This window comes from Cyanistes caeruleus, chromosome Z (assembly GCF_971803275.1).
Source record: "Cyanistes caeruleus chromosome Z, bCyaCae1.hap1.1, whole genome shotgun sequence".
Taxonomy (NCBI): Eukaryota; Metazoa; Chordata; class Aves; order Passeriformes; family Paridae; genus Cyanistes; species Cyanistes caeruleus.
Window position 1 is genome coordinate 4,639,241 of NC_141732.1, and position 27,548 is coordinate 4,666,788.

The 27,548-nt window shown below is 43.3% G+C and overlaps 1 protein-coding gene across 17 annotated transcripts in view; it reads right to left on the reverse strand.

The window, feature by feature from the left end:
- Positions 1–218: 218 nt before the first annotated feature.
- Positions 219–27,548, reverse strand: part of ZNF462 (zinc finger protein 462) — an 89,316-nt gene continuing 61,986 nt past the window's right edge. For all 17 annotated transcript variants that reach the window (XM_086866997.1, XM_086866995.1, XM_086866988.1 and 14 more), the window contains 6 exons: positions 17,686–17,950; positions 15,059–15,195; positions 9,628–9,851; positions 7,127–7,259; positions 2,561–2,675; positions 219–1,640 (listed from right to left, as the gene is read on the reverse strand). In XM_086866997.1, the coding sequence (XP_086723123.1) occupies positions 1,439–1,640; positions 2,561–2,675; positions 7,127–7,259; positions 9,628–9,851; positions 15,059–15,195; positions 17,686–17,950 (1,076 nt within the window). In that variant the 3' untranslated portion in view covers positions 219–1,438. The remainder of the gene's footprint in view (positions 1,641–2,560; positions 2,676–7,126; positions 7,260–9,627; positions 9,852–15,058; positions 15,196–17,685; positions 17,951–27,548) is intronic.

The following is a 27,548-nucleotide window of genomic DNA, read 5'->3' on the forward strand; positions in this document are numbered from 1 at the left end:
AACCAAAAAAACACTCACGAAACCACAGACAGAATTCAAAAAAAAAGAAGAAAAAACAAACAAAACAAAAAAAAAAAAAAGAAAAGGCAGCCAATCTCAACGAAAAGTTACTGGTGTGAGACTGATCGATGTTAGTATGACAAGCAACAGAACGGTTATGAGGACCCATGTGTTTGGCCCATGAGCTGCATAGCTGTGCTGTAAGTTTGGTTCTTTAGTTTTGTTTTTTTTTTTTTGTTTTTTTTTTTTAAAGTTAAAACGTCTTTGTTATCTCCATATGTTTAAAATTAACGAGGACAACGACGACGACAGCAACAACAACAAAAAAAAAAAAAGGTTCTATTCACAAGATCTAGTCTCCTTTCCCTGTCCCCCACTCAAAAAGAAATACTCATTTTTACATGAGAAACTTAATTGTGCTGTATTTGTAACACCTCAGGCAGATAGAAAATAAAACGTGTGGCAAACAAAACTGCACAATCAGTCACATGAAATCTACCAAATACTAAAATTATAACTGAATACTAACAAACAGCTTACCTGGAATAAAGGATGACAATTCACAAACAGTTATCTAGGAATTAAAGTATCTCTCTCTTTTTTTTGTTTTTTTTTTTTACTAAAATAATTAAAAAAATCACAGTATTTTAAGAAATAAAACCCACACTGGGATTTTAAGCACAATTTGTTTTTCCTTTCTTTAAAACTTTTTTAATTCTTCCTCCATTCACCACCTTGCCCAGCAGTCTCTCTACATTTAACCACAACAACAACAGGTAGTACTGACAAATGCAGAGATCTCCCTTGGTTAATTCTGAGGTACTAGGAAACAGGTGACTGTTTTAAGCAAAGCAGTTTCTGTTTTGTTTTCTTTTATTTTTTTCGTTTGTTTTCTTTTTTTTTTTTTTCTCCCCTGTGGGTTTTTTTTTTTTCCACTTTTTATTTTTTTTTTTTCAAAATTTTTTTTTTTTTTCTCTCTCTCTTTTCTAAAGCAGTTGCGTTCAGTCTGGAAAAGCGTTACGTATTAAAACTAGAAAAACGCACACAAACTTGTGCGTCCAAAAAGTTGTCCCCCTACCACTTCTTCCACGCTCACGACTCTTCCACTCATAAAACAATCGAAGTCTCCACTGCAAAGCACGATGTGTAAATGTAGGAAAAACACGGGGAGTTGCTTCATTAGTCCAAGATGAACATAACTTCCCATCGTCAGATCCAGGAGGGGGCAAAAAAAAAAAAGATGCAGTGATGTAATGGAGCCACTTATTCCATCACTTAAATAACTTTAATATACACACACTCACACAGGTACCAGTGCTTTGAAAATAGATCATTCAGTCCTAAAAGCAGCTTTATTTCTTCCTTCAGCCCTCCCCGCCCGCCCTGCCCCGCTCATCACTGTTCAAGTACTGTCGATTAGAACCAAACACCAAACGCTTCATTCGCTTTTGGCCTCCGCCGCGTCCAGGAGAGGTTGGTCAGCAGCCACCATGCTGTCCGCCGTTTCTCCGCCGTGGGAGTAGTCCACCACCATGGTCTCGATGCCTTCCTTCTCCTCGGGCAGCGTGCTGGCCATCTCCTCCACGTCCTCCTTGGGCTGGCTGTCCTCGCCGCTCCTGTGCTTGCTCTCGTTCAGCGCCCTGCAAGGAACGGCAGCGGTCGGGCAGGGCCCACGGCAAAGCCAGCCCCGTGCCTGCCACAGGAGCAGGGACAGCGGCAGGTTTCCAAAAAGGCAGCCACCACACCGTGCCACTGGCCCAAAAGGAGAGGCAGAGGAATGAAGGTGCTGGTGGGACGCTGTAGCCCTGAAACGGAATCTTTGCCTGCTCTGCGCTGGGATGGATTTGGGATCAGAGGGAAGAACTCAAATTGTGGCACTTGAAGTTTATTCCCATCCCCCTGGTCCCTTGTAAACAGGAGACACCCAACAAAGGAGCACATTTCCCAAAGAGCTAATAAAATCCAACAAAACTTTTCACAGGTTGCAGCATTTCAAGTACTTATATTCAAACCTACATTCTCTTAAGGGCAAGAGAAGTTACTGTTTCTCATCCCAGTTAACCCACAATGCTGTATTCAGATGATCCCCACATGTCAGCAGCCTTGAATGAAATCTACTCTTTGAGGAAACTCTAGAAAAAGCCATCTCTGCTACCAGTGAGGTTTACAACAAAAGAAGGAAACAGATTGCTCCAGAGATTCCTATCTGTGATATGTATCATCCCACAGCGTGCAAACTGCCCTAGAGAGGAAAAGTTTTTTAAAAAATTAACAGCACACTTAGGGGAAGTGAATCCTGGCCAAAAGGCATTCCCCCCAGGGACAATCTTAAGTTTTGGAATCACAGTTGAACCCTAGGGTTTATAGCCACCCTGGGCAGCAGAGTTAAAAAAGGATGCAGAGACATCCGATGACTGCATCCAAAGAGAGGTTTGGTCTTCACAGAACTGTGTTTGCATTTATTGCAGCTTTTTTGGAGGGCAGGGATGGGGTGGGGGGGAATGTCCAGAGATCTCCTGACACCTTTGTGTGTTTGGCAAGGGAACACAAACCAACTTACATGCCATGCCTCAGCACATGCCGCTCCCACTCGGAGCCCTCGGTAAAGGATCGGCCGCAGAACTCGCACGGGAAGCGTTTCTCTGGAGCACTGCTGTCAGGAAACATCATGGGATCTGAAAAACACAGCACAGCCTGTGAACTCAGAAATGCCAGGCCAAGAAGGGACCACTGTGACACTACTCCAGTCCCATCTGCTGCACCTCTCATTCCAGAGAAGCAAAAGGACTTTCCTGTCAAACAACTGGGAAAATGCAGCTCCTGAAAAGGAAAGTGACGCTGCAAGTGACAAATCCCATCCTAGGTCTTAAAGCATCTCTGCTAGTAAGGGTAACAAGTTACCAGTCCCTTCTCCTCTATTTCAACAAATGAAGAGACTGTGGAATTTAAATTCTAAACCAGAACTGCAAAGCTTAGGACTGAAGTGGCTTGCAAGCAGAATCCAAAAAACCCCACTCAAGTCTATCCATATTTTTGGAACTGGCAGCACAAACTTCAGGAAACATGCAGATTTGGTACATTTAAGATGTGATCCTTGTAAAAGATCATGAAGCCTCATGGATTAAGTCCTGCATCTTAACTGCAAAGGTATTTCATTCCATCCTAATCTTTTACACAAAGTGCTTGGGGCCTCATTTGCAGAAGTGTCAAGCACCTTGTGATGTGAGTGAAGTCACTGGCAGCTCAGGGAGTGACATTCCTGAAAGCCAAGCTCCATGTGAACACAGCCTGCTCTGACAAAAGATGAAACATTTTCTCACAAATTAAGAAGATCACCGCACCACCATTGAAAATAATTGCATGAACTATCTCACTTGATTCTTCTGCTGGAAATGAGACAGCACCATCTGCTCAGAGCATTAATTCCTTAGCAGGGATTATCTTAAGCAAGAAATCAACAGAATGTCTTTCTGACTCCTCCTGAACTACATAATAAAAGAAAAGGGATTTTGCTTAATTTTGGTTCTGATCTCTGCTCACTTGATTTCTTCACTCTCAGACTTTGTTCAGGATCAGTCTGTGAACTCAAAATTGCTCGCATATTCCCTATTATCCACACCTAAATCCTGCAAATGCATTTTTGTGACAAACTTCTCACTAGTTAACCTTTACTTCAGCTTTATATGGAATGGTTCCTGACACAATTTTTTAGGACTCTTCCCGTGAAAGAAGAAAAAAAAATCCACTTTGTATTTCTTATTCTTGGGGCCTTATTTATTATTATTAAATATCATAAAGCTGCTGTGTTGGGGAACACAAGCAAATGCCACCAGCTCAGTTTACATCTGGATTTTTAACACCTTAAGCATGGCACAAATGTATAAGCACAGACTAGTCATGACACAGGGATAAATATTTTTGGTGGGTAATAGTTTTAGAGGCAGATGCTGCTGATATTCTCTGTAAGAATACAGCTATGGATGGAGCTTGGAGCAGACCTGGGATAGTGGACAGTGACCCTGCCCATGGCAGGGGTTGGGACTGGGTGCTCTTTAAAGGGCTCTTCCAACCCAAGCCAGTCCATAATTTGTACTTGCAAATCCCATGAAGTTTAGCAAGTGTTACTCTAGTAAATCCACCACCTCTTCAGACAACACCATCTTGTTCATCCTACTTGCCAGTAACTTTTGCCTCTAGGGATGTGAATTTTGGCTGCTTCCCTGGAGGATTATCAGAAGCTGGTCTTCTCTGGGTCCTGCAGAGGAGAAGCAACAGACTGCACTGCACACACACCTGACCTCTCCGTGGTTTCACTCTGTCACACATACGAGCACTCATGGACATTTAATTTTTGCCTGTTATGGAAAAACACCTCTTGATATGCTAAGATCAAGACATGAAGATCAGTAACAGCCTCTCTGAGACACAGCTCTACCTGGGTGAGCTGGTCTTGGCATGGTCTACACCAGACACTTCGTTTTTCCCCACACATCTCCTTTTATACTATATCCTTTACACAAGCAAAGACTCCTTTCCTTTGCCATCCAAGAGTGCAGTGCAGCTCTCCTGCCCAGCTCTGCCTGTCCACATGGACAGTGGCCTTTGTTTGGTCCAAGAGCCCACTTGAAGAAGCCCCAAGCTCTTATTTACATCTACAGTAGTGTAAGAGCAGCTCAAGTCCAAGCGGTGAATCTAGGGAAGAAATCCCAATTCTCCCCAAATCACAGACCTCAGACAGATACTTGGAGCACACAGAGGAACTCTGAGCAAACCCCACTTCCTGATAACACCAAAAAGGCTGGAATTGTCAGATGCACCCCAGCAGCACCCAGGATTGCAGAGTTTGATGTGGCTTGAAAGCTGTGACAGCATTAGCCACGGTGACAGGCTCTGTTTGAAACCACGGGTCTGGCTCTCTGCTGTCAGGGCAAACCATTGCTGTGTCAGAAGGATCTTCTGAAAATGCCTAGGGAGATGACAGCATGCAACTTAGCATCCTTCAGTCCCTGTCTCACTGGGACATTTTCCAAAGGATTTTGCACCTTAAGAGTGGTAATTCACACAATTTGTCTAGGAAAAACACAATCGATACAACAATTTCCTAATATCCTTGTTGTAGTAGGCAAAACTGTTTTCTGCATTTTCTACCGACTTTACCATAACCTATTACAAATGCTTAAGAGATTGAAAAGGAGAAAAAAACCCAACAATGGTGAAACATCAACTCTGCAGGCCAGAGAAGAAAGAAATGCTGCAAAGCAAACCTGGAAATATGCTTGATTTTTTTAGGCTGGTCATCCAAACAACCATGCAGAAATAGTTTTAGCCAGTCACAGATTAAAGAAAACAGAGACAGAGGTGACCAAAAAACAAACAAACAAACAAAAGTACAGAATCATCAAGATGCTGCCTTGCTTAACTCTGAAACGTGAGGATAACACATCAATTAACTCTTGCGCATGTAAAACTTCCAACATGGAAGGCAATGTTTTTATACTTCCAGGGTGTAACCTAAAGCCAATTTAAACAATGAACTTCACCTTGGGCTGCCCCCCTTGCCCCGTGGCACATTTGCAGGGATTTGTGGGGCTTGGCAGAGAGAACTTTCTTCTCCTTGGCCTGGGCACCACAGCCCCCAAGGTCACCTCAGCACCTGTGCCTGTGTGTAATGCGAAGGTAATCCTCCCAAGGACAGCTTGACTCCTCACCCCCGCTAGCTGTGGGTCTACACACAACATTAATCAGCCTGCTGCATCTGCAGCTGAGGTGAGCTGGTGCTTTTAGTCAAATCATGACACAATTATTGCTCCAGCCACGAGGCCGAGAGGGTCGGAGCCATCCCCGAGAAACGCCGAACTCTGAAACGCACGTGGAACTGACATCCCTCCTCTGATTGTTCTGCTCTCTGCCTAAGACCTTGTGCAGGATATTTCTCATTAAAACATAATTGGTTTCCTACCCAATTGGCTTGCATTCTCATTTAAGTTAAAAGCCATCACTAGCAGCTCTTGAAGCGCTGCTGATAAGCACAAACTGAATTGCAGGGACACAAAATAAAGCCCAGGATGCTGGGGTCTTGCTATTAAAATCTAGGAAGCATGATCTGAACTCCCCTAGTTCTGTAAACTACCTGTGAATCCAGAAATGGGAATTTTTCAATGCCTGAAAACATGTACAGAGACATTTTTATTTCTTTTTTTTTTGTGGAAAGCTCTTGAGTGAGTTTGAAAGCTGAAAAACCAGAAAGAAAATGTTCACCAAACGTGGTGGTGTACCTTTAGCTGAAGTGCACAGGACCTGGCTAAGTGGAGTTGTCAGTATCAAGAACTGGGCAGCCTGTTGTTCAAACCATGAAGGTACTAAAGAGATAAAAGAATTGTTGCATTGTTGCACCAGACAAAACACAGTTACACCAGATACTGGAATAACTTGCCTTTCATGGGAGAAGTCCTTGGAAAGGAAATATTTCATTTAATTAACAGAGAACTTGCTTTTTCTCTGCTGATCTAAATTCAACCAAACCAAAAGTATATGGCCTAGCCTTGTTGAAGTCGGTGGGATTATTCTTAGGTACAAACCTAGGCATATTTATAGCATATTTAAATATAAAATGGTACAGACAGGTCGGCATGAATGCACCCTGGCTCTGGAGCTGCCAACTGCAGCAACTGCAAGCAGGACTGTCTGACAAAGAGTGCTGGGTCAGAGAGATAAGTAACAGCCCATAAAGCAGCCTTCATCCCTCACCTGGACTGTGCCAAATGAAAGCTGGAAACTGGTTACCAAAACAGAAAATCTGACAGGCCACTAAAATAGACTTACATAGTTTTCCAAGCCCCTGTAGATGTTATCTGAACAGGGAGATTAGTCACAGATGCTATCTGTGCTTCCTCATAGCATGTATTGTCTCTGAACAGACAAAAAACTTGTAAGAAGGATTAGAAACACAATATTCCCAGAGGAGCTGCGTCTTCAGGAGAGCCACATTCTGTTACTGCTCCTGTTCCTGCAGAGTATGTGCTGTCCACTCAACAGCTGACGTGGCATGGCTGGATGGTGAGGCAGGTCACAGTGCCCAAAAAAACACATCAAAAAACCCCCCAACACATCAAAGAGCTGCACTGACCTCTCTCTTGAGCTTTGGGGCTTAGCTCTTCTTCTTTTTCTTCTTCGTCACTGCTAGAGCTCTCTGTTTTCCCTTTCATTTGTTCCAACTGGTCCAAGTTAACCCGTCCAACCAGCTCAAAATTACGACTCACCTTTGAAAGAAACACTTCTGTTAGCACTCAGCACAATCACCAACCAACCAAACAGGAAAATGGCCACAAATGCAAAACAAAACCGAGTACACCCCAAAAGGCTGTTCAGCTCGAGGTGACATGAGGTCCCCAAAACCAAATTAATACCCATTTGTTTCCAGTGGCAGTGATTCCTCCATTGCTGTTTACTCTGCATTTCTCATTCCTGTGTTTTGGAAATTAATGAGATTCAGCAAACCCCCTTCATTTCTTCATCCGAGATGTAAAACATCAAGTCGTATCCTCATTTTTATGGCATTATTCAACCGCTGTGATCAAACACTGCTACCACACATCCACGCTGAAGGGAAAGTCTCTGTGACGGGTTCATTCAGCTTTATTCATGAAAGGATGGTTCTTTTTTCCACTAAGCACATGGCTGCTGTGTGGCACATACACTCTCTCTCATTAATAACAGATTAATTTTCATTACGCCAGGCTGCAAAGTGCTTTGCAAACTGATACACAGACTATAATGGGAACACTTCACCCAGCAGTCAAATTCAGCTAACCCTGGGGTGAAATGCACCAGCTACTTAACAGCTCACAGCAGCAGTATGAAAGGAGCAGCTCAGGGCACAGAAGTCAGGAACTGCACCACATCCAACAGGAACAGCAGAGCAGCAGCCCAGATTTACAGTGGAGGCAGAGAGCGTGGAGCGTGACCAGGACACTAAGGCTAATACTAGCTGGATGACAAGCGCCCTCTGAGCTCATTGATCACTGCTGGGAAGGGTTTTGGATTCATCTTTCATGCAGAGAGACAGCCCTCCAGCAGCACAGGCACCGAGCCACGCAGGCAGAGGGGATGGAGACGGAGCTGCGAGTGCAGCACAACGCGTCCTGCAAGAGGCTGAATGAAATATCAACACCCACTGACTGCTTTTTACCCCTCTGTGGGAAAGGAAATGTGAATGATCCCGAGGAGGATGGGAAGCAGGCCGTAGGATACATCTAAACAGCAATACAGAGGTGTGAAGACTCCTAGCACCGGCTTACAGACAGCTGTGATGAGGTTCTCTAACTTAACACATCACCCACAGAGGTTTTAAACAAACAAGACCACATGCAAGGCACTTGATTCAACTCAGCTCATGTAAAGGAACTCTTTTTAAGGTGCAGTAGACAAACTGGGTAGTATCTGAGCCCAGAACTTAAGACACAAATTGGAGAGGTGTAATTTACCCACAAATAAAAAAGGGAAACAATACCTTAAACTATCAGCACCACCACTGCAGATCCAGATCAGAAGGGAGAGCTAAGTTAAGGGAATGATCTTCCCAGCTTGATGCACTGAAGAAAACCCAAGCAATAGCTCCTCCTGGATACACCAGGCACCTTGCTGTGATGACCAGGAGTTGTGGGACTCCTTCTGTACCCTTTGAATTGCAGAAGACTCTCCAGAAGTAATAAACATGGCAGAGGAGTCTAGCATGCTAACACAGACTAACAAAGTTTGATTTTATAAGATAGCCCAAATATTTTTTGAGCAAGAAAATGCTGTTTTGTTTTTTTCAGGGACTTCTGTTGCTAATACCTTCCATGTATACTTGGCTTTAAGGAAAAGGCATTCAGTCAATGAAGCTTTTAGTGAGGCAGCTAAGCTCCAACAGGTGAAGGCATATAGCTGCCTCCTCTGGAAACCTGCCAAGGAAGCACTCTAGGAAATATTCCAAAACACATCTCAGTTCTAGAACTTAAAGAGTTTCACAGCTACAGAAATTCAAAGTCAACAGTCAGTGGAAAGCCTTTAATGACTTCTCGAAGACTGGAGCTGGTATGCACTCAGGTAATCCACAGAAACTCCAAAGCAGTCTCAACTGAGGACCTGGTTAGACTTGTTGTTTATCTTTCCCTTGTTAAATGTAAAGGGGGATGTATAGACCTCTTTGTTATTAAAATATGTGTGGCATGTCACTCTGCTGAAGTTACCAGAGCAATCCTGTGTTTGGAATCTCTTGCCTTTTACAGGGGCTGAATCACACTGCCTCGGTATTGTTCCACAACCCTATCCCCACCCCCATTTAAATAAACCCAGCACACACAAGAGCCTTTTCCAGATAATCACACTCTGCATGCAGCAGTTTGCCAATTCTGATCAATCCAAACAGCTTCAGAAACGATTATTTTTCAGTTTCTGAAGGAAAAAAAAAAAACAAAACAGAGAGAAAAATGAGAAAAGGAAGTGCAACATGGGGTTAGTGCTCATGTTTGAGGAGGGAGAGGAAAAAATAACCCATGTCAAGTTGGCTTGGTCAGACATGCAAATAAACCAGTTCAGTATTTGCCAAGGCTACATTGCCACAAATTAAAACTAACTGGGTCGTACCTTGTGCTCATCTCGAAGGTGAGCATCCAGCTCCTCTGTGTGTTTGGTCTCATAGTAGCAGAGTTGGCATTTGTAAGGTTTCAGTTCATTGTGCTTCTCTATGTGCTGCTGCAAGCTCTCGTCACTGGAGCAGGTAAAGGTACACTTGTCACAGCGGAACACGACTCCCTGCAGGTACTTGGACAGCTTGGAACGGCAGACTTCAATGGGAACGACCCTCTCCTCTGTGGGGACAGCACAACATCCACTCAGTAACACCAGGAAGAGCTTCCCAGATCCCCCCTGCCAGGGCAGGGTTAACCTCCACAAGCTACAAACGCAGGTGTCCTCTGTGACTGGGTGAAGAGGATGGGAATGGAAGGTTCTGGGCCAAGTGAGACTCCATCTGTGAGTCAGAGGAGCAGAGCCCAGGAACACAAAACCAGCCATAAATCAGCCAAGACCAAGAGTGTGTTTTTGTTCAGTACTTGACAGCAGCTGGGAACTGCTTCTAGAAAAGTAATAAACAGGGGAGCTGCAGGGTGTGCATCCCAAAGCATCACACGCTGCTGCTGGCTCTGCATGAATTGGAGCTGGTGTCCTCAGCATCACACCCAAACCTGCCCTCTGGGGACAGAGAAGGTGAGCAAGGCAACACCCCTCCCTGCAAAAAAAGGTTGTGCAAGTTCAGCCAGCAGCAGAAACTTCCCAAACATACCCAGAGCTTTCAGAATGCCCAGACTCTGCAGGAATGATGTAGGGAAAATGCTCTTGCTGAGTTTTTAAACTCTGCAGTCCCTCTAACAAAGCAGTGATGTTCAACAGAGCAGCAATTAATTTCGGTCATTTGACACAGCCAGAATCTGATGTGCCTCAACACTCATCTGCTGTGGCTCCCTCCACGCTGTGCACACAAGAGAAACCCCAAATCTGACCATTTAGCTGAGGGTCACCAGCAGATCCTCATTAAGGCTTTTGTTACCCAAACTGGCATTTTGAGCTAGAACACTTGAAACTTAGCACTGTTCCTTCCTTATGGACTGCATGCTAAAGGAGGGTTTTGATCCTCCTCATCCAGGCTCATCCCCAAGGACAGGAGTGAAAAAAAAGAGGCCTGAATCTCTTATGGTAGACATGAAGGCTGAAGGAATGTGAGACGTGGCAGTGCACACATGGATCGGAGCCAACGGGCCCTTTCTTCTGGTGAGGAGGGTAAAATTACATCCAAAGACAACTACAGAAACACACATTCCCTTTACAGTGAGACTTTCCTCTACAGCTCAACAAAATATTCCATCCTGCCCAGCTTCTCCCTGAGCACAAAACTTGTCTATCTCGTAACTTGCTCTTTTTGAAGTTTTCCCCAAAGCTAAGCCCTAATAAAAAACAAAAACAACACAAAAACAACAAAGCCAAAAAAGAACCAAGAAAACAAACACCCGAAGACTTCTGATTCTTTTCCACACCAACAACAGCTTCTCTAACTATAAAGAAACCAAACAGTGGCCATTCAGGGTGGAAACAGGGGAGGGGAGAATAGGGTTTAAGACACAGCAGAATTTAAAACTTTGGTGTTGAGATCACTAGAAAAACTTTTTACAAGGTTGTTGCAGCTGTGTGCTTTTGGATTCTCAGAAATAAATGACACAGCCAGTTTCAGAAGTGCAAAGGCCAAGTGAAGTTTTCAAAAACAGAAATACTTATTAAAATATTTTAACATTTACTCTTCCTCTAACACCTGGCATAGATTAAAAAAGCTAAAACATGTGATGGTATAAAACTTTAAATCAACCAGTCTGAGGTAAAGCAGCATGCTCTTATTCACATTAACAAAACCTATTACCTCACAAGCACACACACAGACTGCCCAAATCAAAGGCAACAGAGAGAAGAGGGAAACAGACACAAATACCAACTCTAGATTGAAAGATCTCCATTTCAGGGAATGATTTATAACTTTTGCATTACTGTATTCATGTCAGTGAGCTTCCTCCAAGCTATGATTTTGGAACTTGCAGGGCTACCTGGATCTGGAACGTTACACTTCTTAAGGTGATGCTCTCACCTCCAGCTTGCCCCTGCAAAGCCCTGTTTATTTAATTACTCATTTAGAATGCACTTATCATGTCTGGACAACCAACAAAATTACAGCAAACCATACAGCCCCATACAAAATTTAAGAAGTAGCTTCTTTACCCCTGTGAGACTCCTTCAAGGTTCATCAGTGTCTACGCAAAGACTACTGTAGACACCTCACAAAAAGATGCCCTGACTTGTGGAACAATTCTGTGAGAGGTGCAATTAAAAAATTAACAACAAAATAAACCCCTAACAAACGCATCATCTTGGTTTAAGAAATCAAACCCTTCCATCAGACTAAAATCCAGGCCAATTGTCCCTGAAAAAATCAAGGAATTAACTGCAGGGACATTAATGACTAGCTGTGAGCAGTACTGTAACCCAAAGCAGACATACATTTTTTGCTCAAGGCACAAGAGAGTTCAGGACTCTCTTAGTCCTTTCTCCTTGTAAGGAGAAACCTTTATTCAGCAACACACCAAAGCACATATAAATTATTCCCTTCCATCAAAAGTAAACAAAAAAAAAACCAACCCAGTCTTATTCACAGACCAATTACTTGGCCATCTTGGGTTTTGAAAATACACATTTTTGCCTGGAAATCCAAACTACACTCACAGACCAAGAAGCATTTGCATTCTGGTAGTCAAAAGCAAGCACTGCACAAGGGTTCTGCACATGTCAGTGAAGTAGTATAGTATGTACAATGGAAAATGCCAGAAAAAAACATGTGCAAAGGATCAGGATCTGCAGCAAGGAAGCCTTTGGGGAGGTAGGTAAATTTGAAAATTTATCTTAAAGGTTGCTATTCAAAAAACATATGGGTGTTATCCTCTGATACGGAAGAAGAAAATCACTAGTTCTCCAAAAGAAGGATAAGGAAGAAAAATGCCCAAGGATTTAAAAGTACAGCCAACACTGAACTTAGAAACTTGCATTCAGCCCTGGAAAAACACCAATATACTTCAAAATGCATGAGGGGAATGCTACTGGAACAGATAATATCAGGAAAAAAAAGGTGGTCAGGCATTGGAAGGGGCTGCCCAGGGAGGTTTGGAGTCCCCATCTCTGGAGGTGTCCAAGGAACACCTGGAAGTGACACCTGGTGCCCTGGGCTGGGGAAAGGTGGGGATTGGTTGGATTAGATGGTTTCAGAGCTCTTTTCCAACCTGTGACACACTAATTATATTGTCCAGCATAAATTAAAGTGTAACATGCTGCTAGATCAGGAATTCTCTGTCTCCTCTTGCCTGCCATAAAGACCAGGAAGAACTAGAGAACCAAACTTCTCCTCACTGACCTGCAGCAGCCTTTGGCTGTGTCAGCCCTCTGGGACAAGACACCTGTAATGACTCTGTGCTCCGTCTGTACCCACAGATGGGAGGCTTTAGTGTCCTGATACTGCTCAGGGGCAGGTGGTACCTGAGATAAGCTCTTGGAACCTCTTCTTCTTCAAGGAAAGCAGAATTCCTTGCCTTATTTTTTTTCCCCCTCTCACTAGGCATTCAGGCTTTTAGCTGATACTGCTTTAACCCTGTGAAATTCAGCCTCTGCAGCCACTCATTAGGAGGCAAATATATTCTCCATTTTGAGCACTTGCTGTTTCACCAAGGATTAGGGGGTGCAGCAACTCGGAAGTAATGCAAGAATCACACATCTGTAAACATGCCTTTTGCACAAAGGGAGCATTAACTACGAATGGATCAAGTCCTTCACTCCTGATTTTACATACTGCACAACTCCATCTACCTCAAAACTAATTTTCTTGGGCTGCAGCTCAGGGTTATGCCCTTGCTTTGCCAATGCAATGGCCATAAAACAGGAGGGCTATCTCAGACTACATTGACTACCCCTCAGTCTCTCTTCCAGTGCATGTTAAATCTTGTCAAAATCATCTGCTTCAGCTGCCACACAATTAAACACAACAGCAGAGGGCTGTTTTTTACCTGGATATATGCACCAGAAATTACTCTAAATAAGAACCCTGGACATGTGATGTCAAAGAAAACCCTTTTGTGGCCTCTGGGACTCTTAATTCCATTTGCATTAAAACTTAAGATCCACAGTTTCACTCACCCAGGAGGTGACAACCTCCTTTCAACTGGTCAGAAACGGCTCTGCAAAAGCAGAAGAGCTGCTTGAGCTCATGAAGTATTCTTCTGCAACATACCCATGATGGAAAATACCCTAAACCCATCCAATTCCCCCTGTTTTAAAGGTCTGGCATGGTCTGCTGGAGCCCTGGCACGGCCACAAAATGGAGCAAACTGGGCAAAACCTGACAAAGCAAGCCCTTCAAAGACGGGAAATAAAAGCCAAAGCATCGTCCAAACCCTTGCAACCAAACGTGGCAGCTCTGTGGTGTGCTTTCTGAATCACTGACAGGTAATGTCCCCAGATGTTCCCTCAGAGCCAGCAGAAAGAAATCTGAGCTCTGCCAAGCTCACTGCGCTGGTACAAGGAGGACTTTGAGCTACCAACACTGAGAAGTGGTACGCTACACGGAATTACGACAGCGCTTGTCACACCAGAATCTCCTCCAGGAAAAAGATGGCATGCAAAACCTGTGTTTGCTCACCACCAGTACCCCACTGTGAAACTCTGCCCAACCTGCAGGCAGGCAGAGTGCCATCCCAACACATGGGTTTGGATTTCGGCAGCCAACAGACCATCCACAAGCATCAAGTGTGATAGCTGTGGGCAGGAATCCCAGCCCAGAGAGCCCAAACTGCTGTCTCTTCTGAGCTAGCAAGCCCACAGTTAATAGAATATAGAAATCCTTAATCGCACTTTTAGCAGGCTTTTTTAAAAAAAAAAAAAAAAATTAAAAATGGAGAGGTGTAAACAGAAAAGGAGTCTCAGAGTAAAGCAAAAACTGAAGTAATTATTTTGTCCCCTAAGAACACCAAGGAGAAAATACCCAAGGAATTTATCAAGGGATATTTTGAGGCCTCTATGGTTAGCTGATAAACCTTTTGGGTGAGTTTATGATAGCAAGGCCTTTAAGATAAAAAGGACAAGGGCAGGGCACAACTCTGGCCTAGATCAGAGCTGCAAATTAGGACAACTCTTGCTAAGCAGGTGTTTGATGGCTGCTCACCTCTCTTGAGGGAAAGCTTAAAAGCTATCCCAAATCTGCCCTGTTTCATCATTGGCAAACCTCAAACTTTACTGGAAACAAATCAGATGCACCTTACAGAAATGAAACAAAAGGATAACCAAGGGCTAGTGACTCCTTCAACATATCTGTCCTCATGCACAGAGAGGGAGGAAAACTTTAATGCAACCAGTCTGACGAATTTAATGGAAGCAGACCAAGGCACTGTCCAGCATGCCCCTGAGTGGACACAGACACGGACACGGACGCTGTTACCTCTGTGCAGAACTATGTGGTCAATCATGTTGCGTTTGTATTTGGTGTGGTAGAGACAAAGAGGGCAGCGAAGGTCTTTGGGTCCTTCCTCGGGGACTGCCGAATGCCCGGCCTCCACGTGCATAGTAAAAGCAGATCTGTGAGAGAGGAGGGGAGACAATGGCAGCAGTCAGGAGGGGAGCACGGCTCTGTCAGGAATGTGTGGTGTAAAAAGGTGCAGATGCCACTCAGCCCTGTCGGCGCGGCCCCGCAGAGGGGCTGCTCACATGAGCGACACATGAGCGCAGGAATCCGCAGGCTCGTAGCCTCAAAGCAGCAAACACTTGTGACAAGATATTCTGCTGCATGGGCTGCTCCATATAGTCACACTGTTATAGTTAAGATAGCAAAAGAATTCCCATCCTTCATGCTCATTATCTGTCTTCAGGCTGAAACATCCAGTGCGCTTTCTCCGGCGAAGGTTAAATTTTTAGTAAGTTTAACAAAATCTGTCAACTGTTGTGGACTTGCAGAGGGGAGGACAAACTTATTTCAGGCAGAAAACATCCTTAACCATCTTGATCTAACCAGCTGAACTGTTCAGACTGTGGGTACCAAGGGGATTTGTGTTCATAGTGAGTTTGGCACTGACTGGTGTAACTTTCAAAGCATCAGCTGTAATGATCTGAAAACCCAAGACTTAGAATACTGTATTTATTAGTGTGGAAGAATGAATGAATACTCCACAGTACTTCTGAGCCAGAAATTTCATGCTTGCATTACACTGGCTGCATACTTAGAAGTCGCAAGAGATACGCACAACAGAAGAAATTTACTGTACATCCACCTAACCACAAGCCCAGCTACTGAAATCAGAGCTGTCTCTAAACTTGGGGCACTTGGTAATTTTTTTCCTAAAGTAGCTGATAAACTTTGCAAGAGCTAAGGGGCTTGATGCATTGGACAAGAGTAAAAAAGTGGCTTTGAACCCAATCCAGCAATCACTGGATTCTGCAGGGATATTTCTATCAACTTTGGTCACTGCTCTCACACTTTGAAGTTTCTAGGGTGGCTTGAAGAGGGGATTGGTATGGTTTTAGGGGTTCTTTCTGCCTCCTCCTTCCCTTTTTTAAGACAGAAAATAAGCTGCTATGAATGTATTTAAATGCTGCCTGACTTATTTCATAATATAAAAGTGAAAGAAAACGGCACTTGCAAGACACAGACTGGACCTGTAAATTTCTGGTAGTATTTAAGACAGAGAGCAATCAGGATACTAAGCATAAGCAGCAGATTTTAACTTGGGGAGAGCAAAGATGAAGCAAAAAATGGTAGGGACATGTAACTAGAGGCTGCTCCCATCTGGATTCTCTCAGGTTTGAGCCCAACATTTTCTTCAACAGAACTCCTTCCCTTGATCTAGTCCTACTGTTTACTGTCACTCTTAACAAGTTGAAGACCTCAAATGCCAGCTGAGGGTGTTATGCTTGAGGGCCCAGCACATCAGGAGGAAATGAGGGACTGCACAGGTGCCTTTTTCTCTTTTCTTACAGAGGAGTAGCTAAAAACACACACACAAACAAACACACAAGGCACTGAACCTTTAAATTTAAATAATTGGATTTTCTGAAATGTCTCTGTATGCTATCAGATATTCCAGAGAATAGCATCTTTCCATCATTTAAGCTAGAAAGATTGGGGGGAAAATAAAATTACATCAAAAGGGTTTCTTCAGTAAGGTGATATAAATTCCCCTGTCTCTGTGGGACACCTGATTGTCCCATGTCTCATGCTGTTTGCATGTGGAAATTACATTATTTCTGCAGAGAACATTTTCACACTTACAGAGAAAGGAATTGTGATAGTTTTTGATTCTCAGAGAAGTAAGGAGGGGTGTAGCAAAACTGCCACCTTGGACTCCCAGAGGGCAGACTTTGGCCTGGTTGAGAGAGTCCCCTGGGAGCCCTTCCTGCAGGACAAAGGAATCCAGGAACACTGGATGTTCTCCAAGGAGAAAATCCCAAAGGTGCAAGAGCAGATTGACTCCATGTGCCACAAGATGAGACTGGCCTGACTGAACAGAGAGGAACTTGGGGAAAAAAGGAGAGTTTATGACTTTTATAAGAAGGAAAATGCCAAACAGACAATGGGGATGTTGTGAAGTTGTCGGCCTCAAGCTGCACCAGAGGAGATTTAGATTGGATGTAAGGAAAAATCTCTTCCCAGAAAGGGTTGCCAGGCATGGGAACAGGCTGCCCAGAGAAGTCACCACCCCTGGAGGGATTTAGAAGATGTGCAGATGTGTCACTAAGGCTTAATGTTGGGATTGGCAGTGCTGGGTTAATGGTTAACTCGATGATCTTAAGGGTCTTTTCCACCCTGAACAATTCTATGATTCTGAAACCTACTGCAAGGACTTACTGTGCTGTTGTCTGCAGCAGATGGTACCGGCTGTTGTGGGAGAGAAGAAAATGGATTACATGGATGCTGCTGTGATCTGGCATGGCATTTCCTCTGCTCCTCTCCCTGGTCAGCAGTGGCCATGTTCCTGCTAGCTACAGACAGCTCTCAAAGACCTCAGAAGTCTTTTCAAGCGCTAAAAAAAACCCCTTTACGAGCCCAGTTCATCTGCTTTGCACAGTACTTACTTAAAGCCTGTATAAAAGGAACAATCTTTGCACTTGAAGAGCTTTTTCCCTCCGTGCTTGTCGCGGTAGTGGCGCCGGATGCTCTGTATGTAACCCGAAGAGAACTCGCAAAATTCACAGTTAAGGATGGCTTCCGCTTTTTCCACTCCTGCAGCACTCCCAGAAAGTGGGATTGGGCTGATGTTGTTGTTGTTCCTGGCCAAAGCTGCAGACTGGTAGTGGTTCAACTGCTGCTGAACATCAGGAGGCTCCGAGTACGAAGAGTCTGCAGGGAAACACAGAGAAGCTGTTATTCCAGGTGGATCCACAAAGCTAAAAAAAGGTTTGATGATGCCTGCTCCAAAACCTACTGGCTTTTGGAGGGGGTTGATCAAGCTGTTGGTTATGAAACTAATCCTGCTTTCTGAAGGGATTAAGAGGTGCAGCACTTCTTAATCTAATTTAAAGTGCATCCTACAATTTATAAGGTGAGCAATATAAATTATGGTTTTTTTAGACCTGATTTGGGGAGGAAAGGAGTGACACATTCAAATTAAAGTGGTCTAATAGGAATCCTGATTTTAAAACACTTAATTTTTCAAAAATTAAAGTAAAGCCTGTAAATCATACTGCCAAATGTTTTATGTGTTTGGCACATAAATCAGACCAGATCCCCCCAAATATTTTCTGCCAGTTTATAGAAGGTGAAGATCTTGCACAGGATACATGTAAATAATCTATCTGTATGGAAAAAAAAAGGAAGGAAAAAAAGAAGAAAAATAAATGGATACTCTTCCCTAAGCATGCTGATGATGTTAGAAATTAAATGATCGTTGGAGAGGAAAAAAAATAATTTAATCATAAATTCCAGTAAAACAAACTTTCAAACCACTATTTTGCTATATAGTTATATAGTTTTGCTATATAGTTTTGCTATATGGTTTTGCTATACTGAGAAAAAAAGATGTCTAAAGACACATCCCTTCAACAAGTGAGCAGAACTCTCTGCCACACCATTTTAATGGCATGTGGATGAACAGAGTCCAGAAATGTCTCAGTACTGAAACTGAAAGCTGTAATATGTTGGATGGATAGCCCAGAAAAGGAGTGTGGGGGGAGGAAGGCTGGCATTGAACCTTTCCCAACACACTGCTTGAATGTGGAGGTTAGGAATTCATCTGCTTTGTTCCACATAACCCACAGCTGCCCATGAATGGCACAAATCAAAGCAGATGAATAAAGCACAGATGAATTTCAGTGCAATTTTCCTGAATAGAAGACAAAAGGCTCTTTTCCTAAGCTTTCTAGAAGGGGGGAAAAAAGCAAGGGGGGGGTGTGGGGGGTTGGAGGTGGGAGGGAAGTCAGGACACAAACTGTACCAGCCACCTCCTGCTTTGATGTGCACTTCATTCTCCAAAGCTGAATTCCCCAAGGCTAGATAATGTAAGAATTCCCTAACAGACACACATTTGTGGGAACTTGACACCATCCATTCCAACCAATTAGTATGGGGAAACAAAAGGCAAACACGCCTATACAGCACTGAGTGTGGGGACTTCTCCACCTGTCTTCAAAAGAGCAAAATGCTTGCTCTTTCATTTCCCACTACCACAGGCAGGGCTTACACATGCCCAAGAAGTGAGTAACAAATAATGGCAATAAAAGAACCTCCAAAACAAACCCTGAAGCAAAAAAAGACACAGCAGGTAAATGTCTCCAGGCTCCTCTGGCTTCACCACCAGGTGTACATAGCAAAGAGAAAGGCAGAGACGTGAAAGATTCTGGTAAAATGAATGAAATTTGGTTTTGTTTTTCTTATCCAGGCCCCATGAGCTGTGTGAGGCTGGGTTAGAATGCAGCATTTATTGTCTCTTGCTTCCACCACTTGTACAGCACATTTTTTTCACCAGGAGGGCTCACAATGAGCTCCACCTGTTTAAATGTCAAGGCTTTCCTTCCCTCCTGTTTGAAGCAGGCTCCCCACATCCCTTACTTTGGCACAGGACAGGTCTGAGGAACTGTAAACCCTCTGCAGAAGGCTATTTTCTCTCAAAGGCAGCACCTGTGTGCTCACCCCCCTTTGGAACAGACCCTTGAGGGCTCAGAGGGTATTTGCTGACTCACTTCTCCGGGCCACCAGGTCCAATGATTCTAAAAGCTCAACACACAGTTAAGACACATTGCCTGGCAAGGGCAAAGCAGCCTAAAAACACAGTTAATAGCACTGGAAATAGGGTTTTTTTTTTTTTTATTTGTACTTTTTGCTTGTTTTGTTTGGTTTTTTTGTTTGTTTCTATGTTTTGTTTTGGTTTTTATTATGTACAAGTCAAATTACTCTTAGGGTACTGAAGTCTACTCTGTGGCTCACTTGTTCCCCTCCTCAGGAAGAAAGGATCAAAAATTTCCAGCACATCACCAATGTTCCTGGCCAAAGCCCCAGAGATACCCATGGCTAAGAAAGCTACAGGTCTAAACACAGCTCTCTTCAGGAGAAAGAAGTTCTCCTGCTGTCTGCAAGATCTACTGTACTTCAGATGTTTTCACTCCTCCTATCATCTGGTGCCTATTATTCCAGCTTTCAAACTTTGCATGGGTTATTTATACAGCCCTGTGGAATCTGGTATGTGAAAACAGCAGAAGTAGATAGCTCCATGTCAGTTCCCACACACCAAAACCAAAAAGAAAAACCCATCAAGTAGCTTTCCCAATCATCAGCAATAGCCAGAAGAATATCCTACCTTTCACACTGGCCACCTTGCAAGCTTTTAGTATATTGCTCCCACTGCATTCAAAAGAGCTCTGATATTTACAGGAATTAAAAAAACCCAAAACATCTGAAGGGTTTTTCTAGGGAGTTGTACCCTTGAACCATGGTAGCATGCATGGCCTAGTGTACTCCTTGCCTTCTCCCTTGCCAAATCCTTTCATTACGCTTGCTGCAAACTTGCTGCAGCGCAAGATTTAGCACTTCCTGAAGGAAAACACTCAGGATTAACACATGTGCATAGGGCTTCTGTTGGGTGTCTGAGAACCAGCCTGCCAGACAGCTCTCCTGGCATGAAGGTGCAGCCCAGCTCCAGCAGGAACACCCTGGACAGAGCCCAAAGCTGGCTGAAGGCACGGGAAGTTTTCCACTGGGTTCAGCGAGCCCCACCTTCATCCTGCCCACTCCAAAACCAGCAGAGGCAGTGGAACGACAGCAGCTGACCTCCAAAGATGCATTTTGGCACACAGCAGGGAGCAAATTGCCAGCAAGTGACAAACAGTGGAAGGGGGTGAGCTTTTGGATAGTTTTTTTTTTTTTTTTTAATTTAATTTTTCAGAAGCTGTGTCTTAGAGTAGGGCCAGGGATTGCAAATCTGCAGTCACAGAGCAACAGCATGAGCTTTAGAAACTGCACTTTTCCTTGCTCTATTCCTGCTGGAAGGGTGGGCCAATGTTCCAGGCAGATTTTGGAGGTGCTGCCCCAACAGTGGGATGCCAGGCTGGAGAATGAAGGAGGAAAGGAGAGGGGGCTTTTCCTTCAGAACTGACCCAAAAAACTGAGTCATGGCCCTACACAGTGCAAGTTCCAGCTCTTCTTTTTCCTGCACCCCCAAGCACAAAGGGCTGGGAGCACTCTGGTGAAAGTGTTAACAGCCTTGGCCTAGAGCAGGAAGAGGGTTTAACCATCCAGGTCTGAAGAAAAGCAGAAAAGGCCCTAGAAGCCTACAAAGTCAGAAAGCCAAGAAACATTTAAAATAAGCAAAGGGAAGACCTAAGAAAATTTGTATTAAGTACATGCGAAACACAACGGCGGTGAATAAACACAAATGGAAGGGAAACTAAGAAAAATGAAACACCAGGAAGTACCATTTACATTTTAAGGAAAAAAGGCACTTTTTTTTTTTTTTTTTTTTTCACTAAACAGCCTTGAGGCAGCACAAGAAAATAAAGCACATTCATATATGCAATGAAAGGGGAGAAAATGGAACACTTAGCCCTGACTAATTTTAAACAATCAAACAAACAAGAGAAGCCCACACCCAAAACACTGATATTCATTTTTAAAAACTAATTTTATTCAAAATGAATGGAAGGACCTCATTGTGCTACTCCAAAAAGCAAGATAACAGCATAGGATGATCTGAGATAAAATGAAGGACACCTACAAGGTGTCTTTTGTCAAGAGGCAGAAATTAACAGGGATTGCTATAGCTCAAAATGGCAAGAACAGTGGCAAATGCTACAAGTCTCAGTTTTGACATTTTGCATATGGCACCTACCTACAAATTACCTGCACAGGATAAATAACAAGACCAACAAATAATGCAACCCATGCCAGCACCTATGGATCTAAAAGGCATTATTGTTCCTTAACACAGAAGGGCGTTTTTATACCCAAAATTCCAGAAGTTGAAAGAAAAGGAGGAGAAATGATTGCCCATGTGGTGATTTATCAACACACCTGTATCTAAATTACATTCTGGTAAGGCCAGGCAAGCAGGTCTCACTGTGTCCCTCCACAGCACTTCCAGAGTGCCTAAAACACTACAATGCCTGGGCAGGGATGTCACCCTGAAAACTTCATCCAGAGCACAGTCCCAAAGACTGTGACAAACGAGTCTGCCAGCAAATCTGGAAATTTCTACCTCAGCCAGGAGAGCAAGGCATGACAGTCATGAAAATTCAGCTTGATTCCCTGCATACCATGGGGGTCACACACTGGGGAAAAAACGTACAAATAAAATATACAATGAAAAGAAACCACAGAAGCAAAATGAAAATACAAGTTTCACTGAATCCTGTCTAGTATACAACATGTTTGAGATACCAAAATGAAAACAAAACTCTGGGATCCTTCCAGGAGAAAAAATAAAAATAAAAATAAAAATATGCAGCTTCAGATCCTGAACTGAAAACATAAATTTACACATAAATGCAGAGATGTTTCAGTTGTTTGTAGGTATTTTCAGAGGTATCAATGAACACCATATGCAGCAGCAAAACACTTCCAAGAAGTCTCCTAAACCCAACAATGACAGCCCAGAAATTCACCCAGACATGTCTTAAGTAAGAGACACTGAGCAACAGCTGAGAAACAAGAGGAAAAAGGACTTACTACAGGGAGGAAATTAAATCTGTTTAGGGTGGACAGAAGGAGACATATGTAATGTAAACACTTCCATGCCTTCACAGTGATGGATAGGGGTGGAGGGAGTAACACTGCTCAGGAAAAGCAGCTGTTGGAGTGCACTGGAAAGTGATGTTATTGAATTTACAGGATCTTAACAACTGAATAGCTCAGCGACCAGGAGGAGTCACTGGGAGATGGAATTGAAGACACCATGCTCTCCTGGTATCCTCACACAGAAACACCAACCAAAAGAGAGCAGCTTTTCTGTAAGAACAGTGAAACTGGGGACAGAGATGTTTGGCTCATGAGATTAAGGGAAAAAAACCCAAAGGGAAGGTGTAAATAACAGAAAGTGCTTAGTAACGCTTTGTGAGGGAAAAAAATGGAAATTAAATATTAATACAGGCCTATGACATCCTGGATCTGTGAGGAAATGTTCTAGGGAGACTAAGAGGAAAATATTTGGAATGCTCTTTAATTTTATCCAAATTCATTCATAAAAGAACGACAGAAAAAAATTCAAGGATTTAAGAAAAGCAGCAGCCTCCTCTGGAAAGAAGCAAATTTGTAAAACCAAGTAAAGAGGCAATGCTGCACCAAAGAACACCAACATAAGTCAAATTAATATTTAAAATTGCTTAAGATAAGCGTAAGGGTGGAATTTAGGAGATTTAGGAACACAGTCCCTCCCAAAACTCAACAGGACACAAAATCACCAGCTGACTGAGTGGCAGGGCTGCACATAGCCATGAATGGCAACAGCTTGAAAAGTGGGAAGGTGATGAAGCAGGGTGTCATACAAAGATTGTGAAGATGCACACATTTGTTCACTTTATGCCATGCAGCACTGACCTGGAAGGAAGAGTATGTGGGAGGGTGAAATGTTCTGGCAATAAATTAAGCTGAGGGGAGGGGAATACAGAAGAGAGTAAGACTCAGAGAGATGAACGTTCATGGAGAAGCTCTGTGAAGCAGACAGTGCAAGTCTTGTTCACTGCAGGTTTAAAGACAGAGTGTGAGCTTTGTCCTCTACCTGAATTCTGATTTTTGCTTAAGAACCTTTGCATTGCCAGAATGTTATGAGTGAGAGATAACAGAAACAAGTTTTGTTCCCTCACTGGCACACTCCAAAAGAAGAAAGAGAGGAGTAATCACAAAGAAAAGAAAATAAAGCCCTGGAATAAAATTGCCATTTAAGGGATTTATACACCATTATTATCACCCAAAAAAACCACAAAAAACAACAAAAAGCCCACACCAAAACAGCAGAAACACCAACCAACCAACCAAAAACTCAAACAAAACAAAACCCAAAGGTGTTGGTGGAATTTATTTAATTTATTTCAGCATTATCTCTAAAGGCCACTGCTTGGATCATGCCAGACCAGCTTTTGTGAGAAAGACATTACATGTATTTCTAAGACTCAGAAGAGAGCAATGAGAAAGGCACGTGAACTATGCAATCTTGCTTATCCAGAAGAGGTGAGAGAGGCTACATTCGTATGTAACTTTATAACTTTGTATTTCCTCTGAAGTTGTGTGCACACCACAGCTCTGATGGGGACTGAGACAGGATAGAGGCTATGCATCTTCCTGTGGTAACAACCAACTAATTTCCAAGGCACATAAAGTTCACCTATTAAGAAGAAAATAATAAATTATTTTTATCACCTGAATCACTTCCACAGAGAGACTCTCACACTGCTGCCTGTACAAAAATTTCTGAGTTTCATAGTTGAGATCAAGAATGGCTACCATAGCCTGTAAAAGATGATGCATTTGAAAGCAGCAGGAACTAATTAAGATTTAGGAAGGAGTAATATAATTGATGAAACAAGTTGTACCACAGTACTTCCATAAGAAGAAAAAGATCAGTCCAGAAGATCCCCATGCCCCTCTCTTTTAGAGTATCCAACACCAGCAGAAATTCCTTTTTTCATGAACTTTCAAGGCAGGCACAACCCTGCTCTGCTGATGCTGTGGTTTGGATCAATTCAGTGCTCAGGAAATGCTTCATCATCCCTTGTTTTCATCTCTTCTCCCCAAAACAGTATTTCTTTCCCAGCCTCAACTCAATCTAACTTTCTGTTCTTTAGGTGACTTGGCTGCTTACTGGTCACATTTAGGCTGCACACAACCCTCTCATGGCAAACAGAATTAAATTCCATTGCCTAAATACAGGATTGCACTTAAAACTAAGATTTCTGACACATATCAAACACTGGGACCTCCATGAGCTTACCTATTTCCATAAAACACATGAAGTAAAAAGTTTGCCTAGCTATTCCTTATTATGTTGAACCAAACTCAAACTTCACAAATGGAAGTGCATTTACAGAAGAAGTGAACAAAAACAGAACTGGAAATAACTTTAGCAAGTAACTTAACCAATCTGCTAAAAGGATTTAGTGGTGACAGGTAACATTTGGAATTAAATGTACAAAGTTCTACTTCAACTGATTCTTCACTCAAGACAATAATCTACCAATCAATTTTCTTCTTTTTCATCAGTAACCAAATGATCCTCATGCTACTGTTTCTTATTTCCTTATTTTTAAGGGCAATTAATCAGGTATTTTTCACATTTCTCTTTCTATATGATCCTCTAAATATTTGTATTAGTACAAACACAGTGCTACAAACACACATATTTCTGTCACCTAAATGCTCACTCTCCTCAAAGGCTTGAAATGAAGATTGAAAAAAAAAAAAATCAGTTTATCAGGCAGTACATATTGGCATTCTGCTCTAAAGCTGGCCCTGAAATTACAGTGGCAGTATGTGGGTACCAAGGATTCATTCTGACCACAGTGCTCAGGAACCTGAACTTGTGTGATTTGTTCTGGACACCTCCAGCACACACCTTGACAATATTTTTACTGGCAACACAAAGTCCTCATCTCTGTCACCAGCTCTGAGCTCAGAACACTCCGGGCAGTGTTCTCAAGCACTTGTAGTAACAATGTTCCTTAAAGAAGAAATAAAACCAGCTACCTAAATGTCAAATCTTGGGCTGTCAAGTATGATGATAACACACATCCATTTCAGCAGAGCTGAAATGAGCAGAGAAGTTTTACCTCTCTGCCAAGCACCAAATCCCTCCAGCACGTTTTAAATCAGTGGGATAAACTGGAGTTTCAGGTGACAGGGGGAATATCAGTGAGGCTGACAGAGAAGACTGCAAGTATATGAGAGTGACAGACTGCAGAAAATACCCTCTTGCACACCCGTGGTCAAGTCACACCCTGCATCCCTTCAGGCGTGTAACAGCATCCTTTTTCATTCTGCGTTGAGTGATCACAAATTCCCCAGGCACACAAGAGATCAGCATCTACCACTTTGTCCTCTATCCTGAACATGGAAACCAGGGCCAAAGGAAAGCAAAAACCTCAGGAAAGAAACAAAAGAAGGAAAAACAACCCACAACAGGAGTTGGGATATGTTTCTTTCTTTTCACTGTGGGTGCTATCAGGTAACTTCCTTCTGCTCCAAAGGAACCCAGATGTTTTTTCATTTATTTCTTGATCCGCCCAATCATTTTTTGTCTCCTCCCAACGCCAGGCAAGGCTTTCAGTGCCACAGCAATCCCATCACAGCAGGGTGGCCAGCTCCTTACAAGGCTGACACCAACCTTCTCCCAGCTGCATGGGTCCTGCTCAATCTCAGCTTTGCCTTTGCCCCTTCAGCCTGAGCACAGAAAACAGCACCAGAGCAAAAAGCAGGATGAGCAGCGAGCTGACCCTCCCCTCAGCACAGCCAATGACATCTCCCTCTGTTCCACCAGCCACAAAGCAGTTCTCAACGTGTGCAGGAAAAGGCCAGAAGCCAAACAGCTCTACCCCAGTGGAGGAGAGCTACAGAGAACAAGGTCATCCCTCCAGCGCCTCAGGAACAGTGAGGAGTTTGTTCCGTGAAAGTGGAGGTGAACAAGTCCTGTGCTTGTTCCACCAGCCCCTGCCAATCTGATGAAGGAGGAAAGTCCTGTCTGATCCAGCATCTGATATTTAGCTTAACACTGACCACAAGGAGTAAGACACACACCAACAATTACCAGGGTTTTAAAAGCACTGTAAGGAAGCGTGGCTGCATGGGGAGGAGACAGGGGAAAGCAGGAACTTGCTCTAGGTTACAGAAAGCAGTAACATGTCTGGGGAAAATAAAAAAAAGGCAGCCTGCAGGTAACACAGGTTAATCTAACACTTGAGAGTGAGCATGAGGCATCACTCCTGTGGGGCACAAAAGCAGGGAAACAAGCAGAACAAGCAGACAGCTCTTTGCAGCCTGACTGTAACTACTAAAGCAGAGGCATCTTCTGTTCTGCAGCATGCAAATCACCATCTTGCATCCTTAACATGGATGCAATCCCTCCAACTCACCTGGCAATTAAAGCAATTAGCTGTTGAAGCTCTGCCTGAATTTGCCCTGCAGTCACTACTGGCTCCCTGCCCTTTCAGTGAAACTGCAGGGAAACAAAAGGGTCTGAAACTTCACAAGAGTCTTTGTACAAGCCCCTCCTTCAAAAAAAACCCAATGCCAGAACTGAATTCTGCTCTAATACAAAGTTTTCTGGCTGTGAGGACTGACCATTGTGATTTTTCCCAGACAGCAGCAGCCATAAAACACAAAGACACACAAGCAACAATGACAGAGAAAACAGCACCAAAGGGAAGGGGACCACCTTAGTAACTTTCTGCCCTGATTGCAAGGTTAGAAAAATATCCCTTATCAAGAGTAACAGTGCACATGAACAAAAATAAGCAAGTCAGCC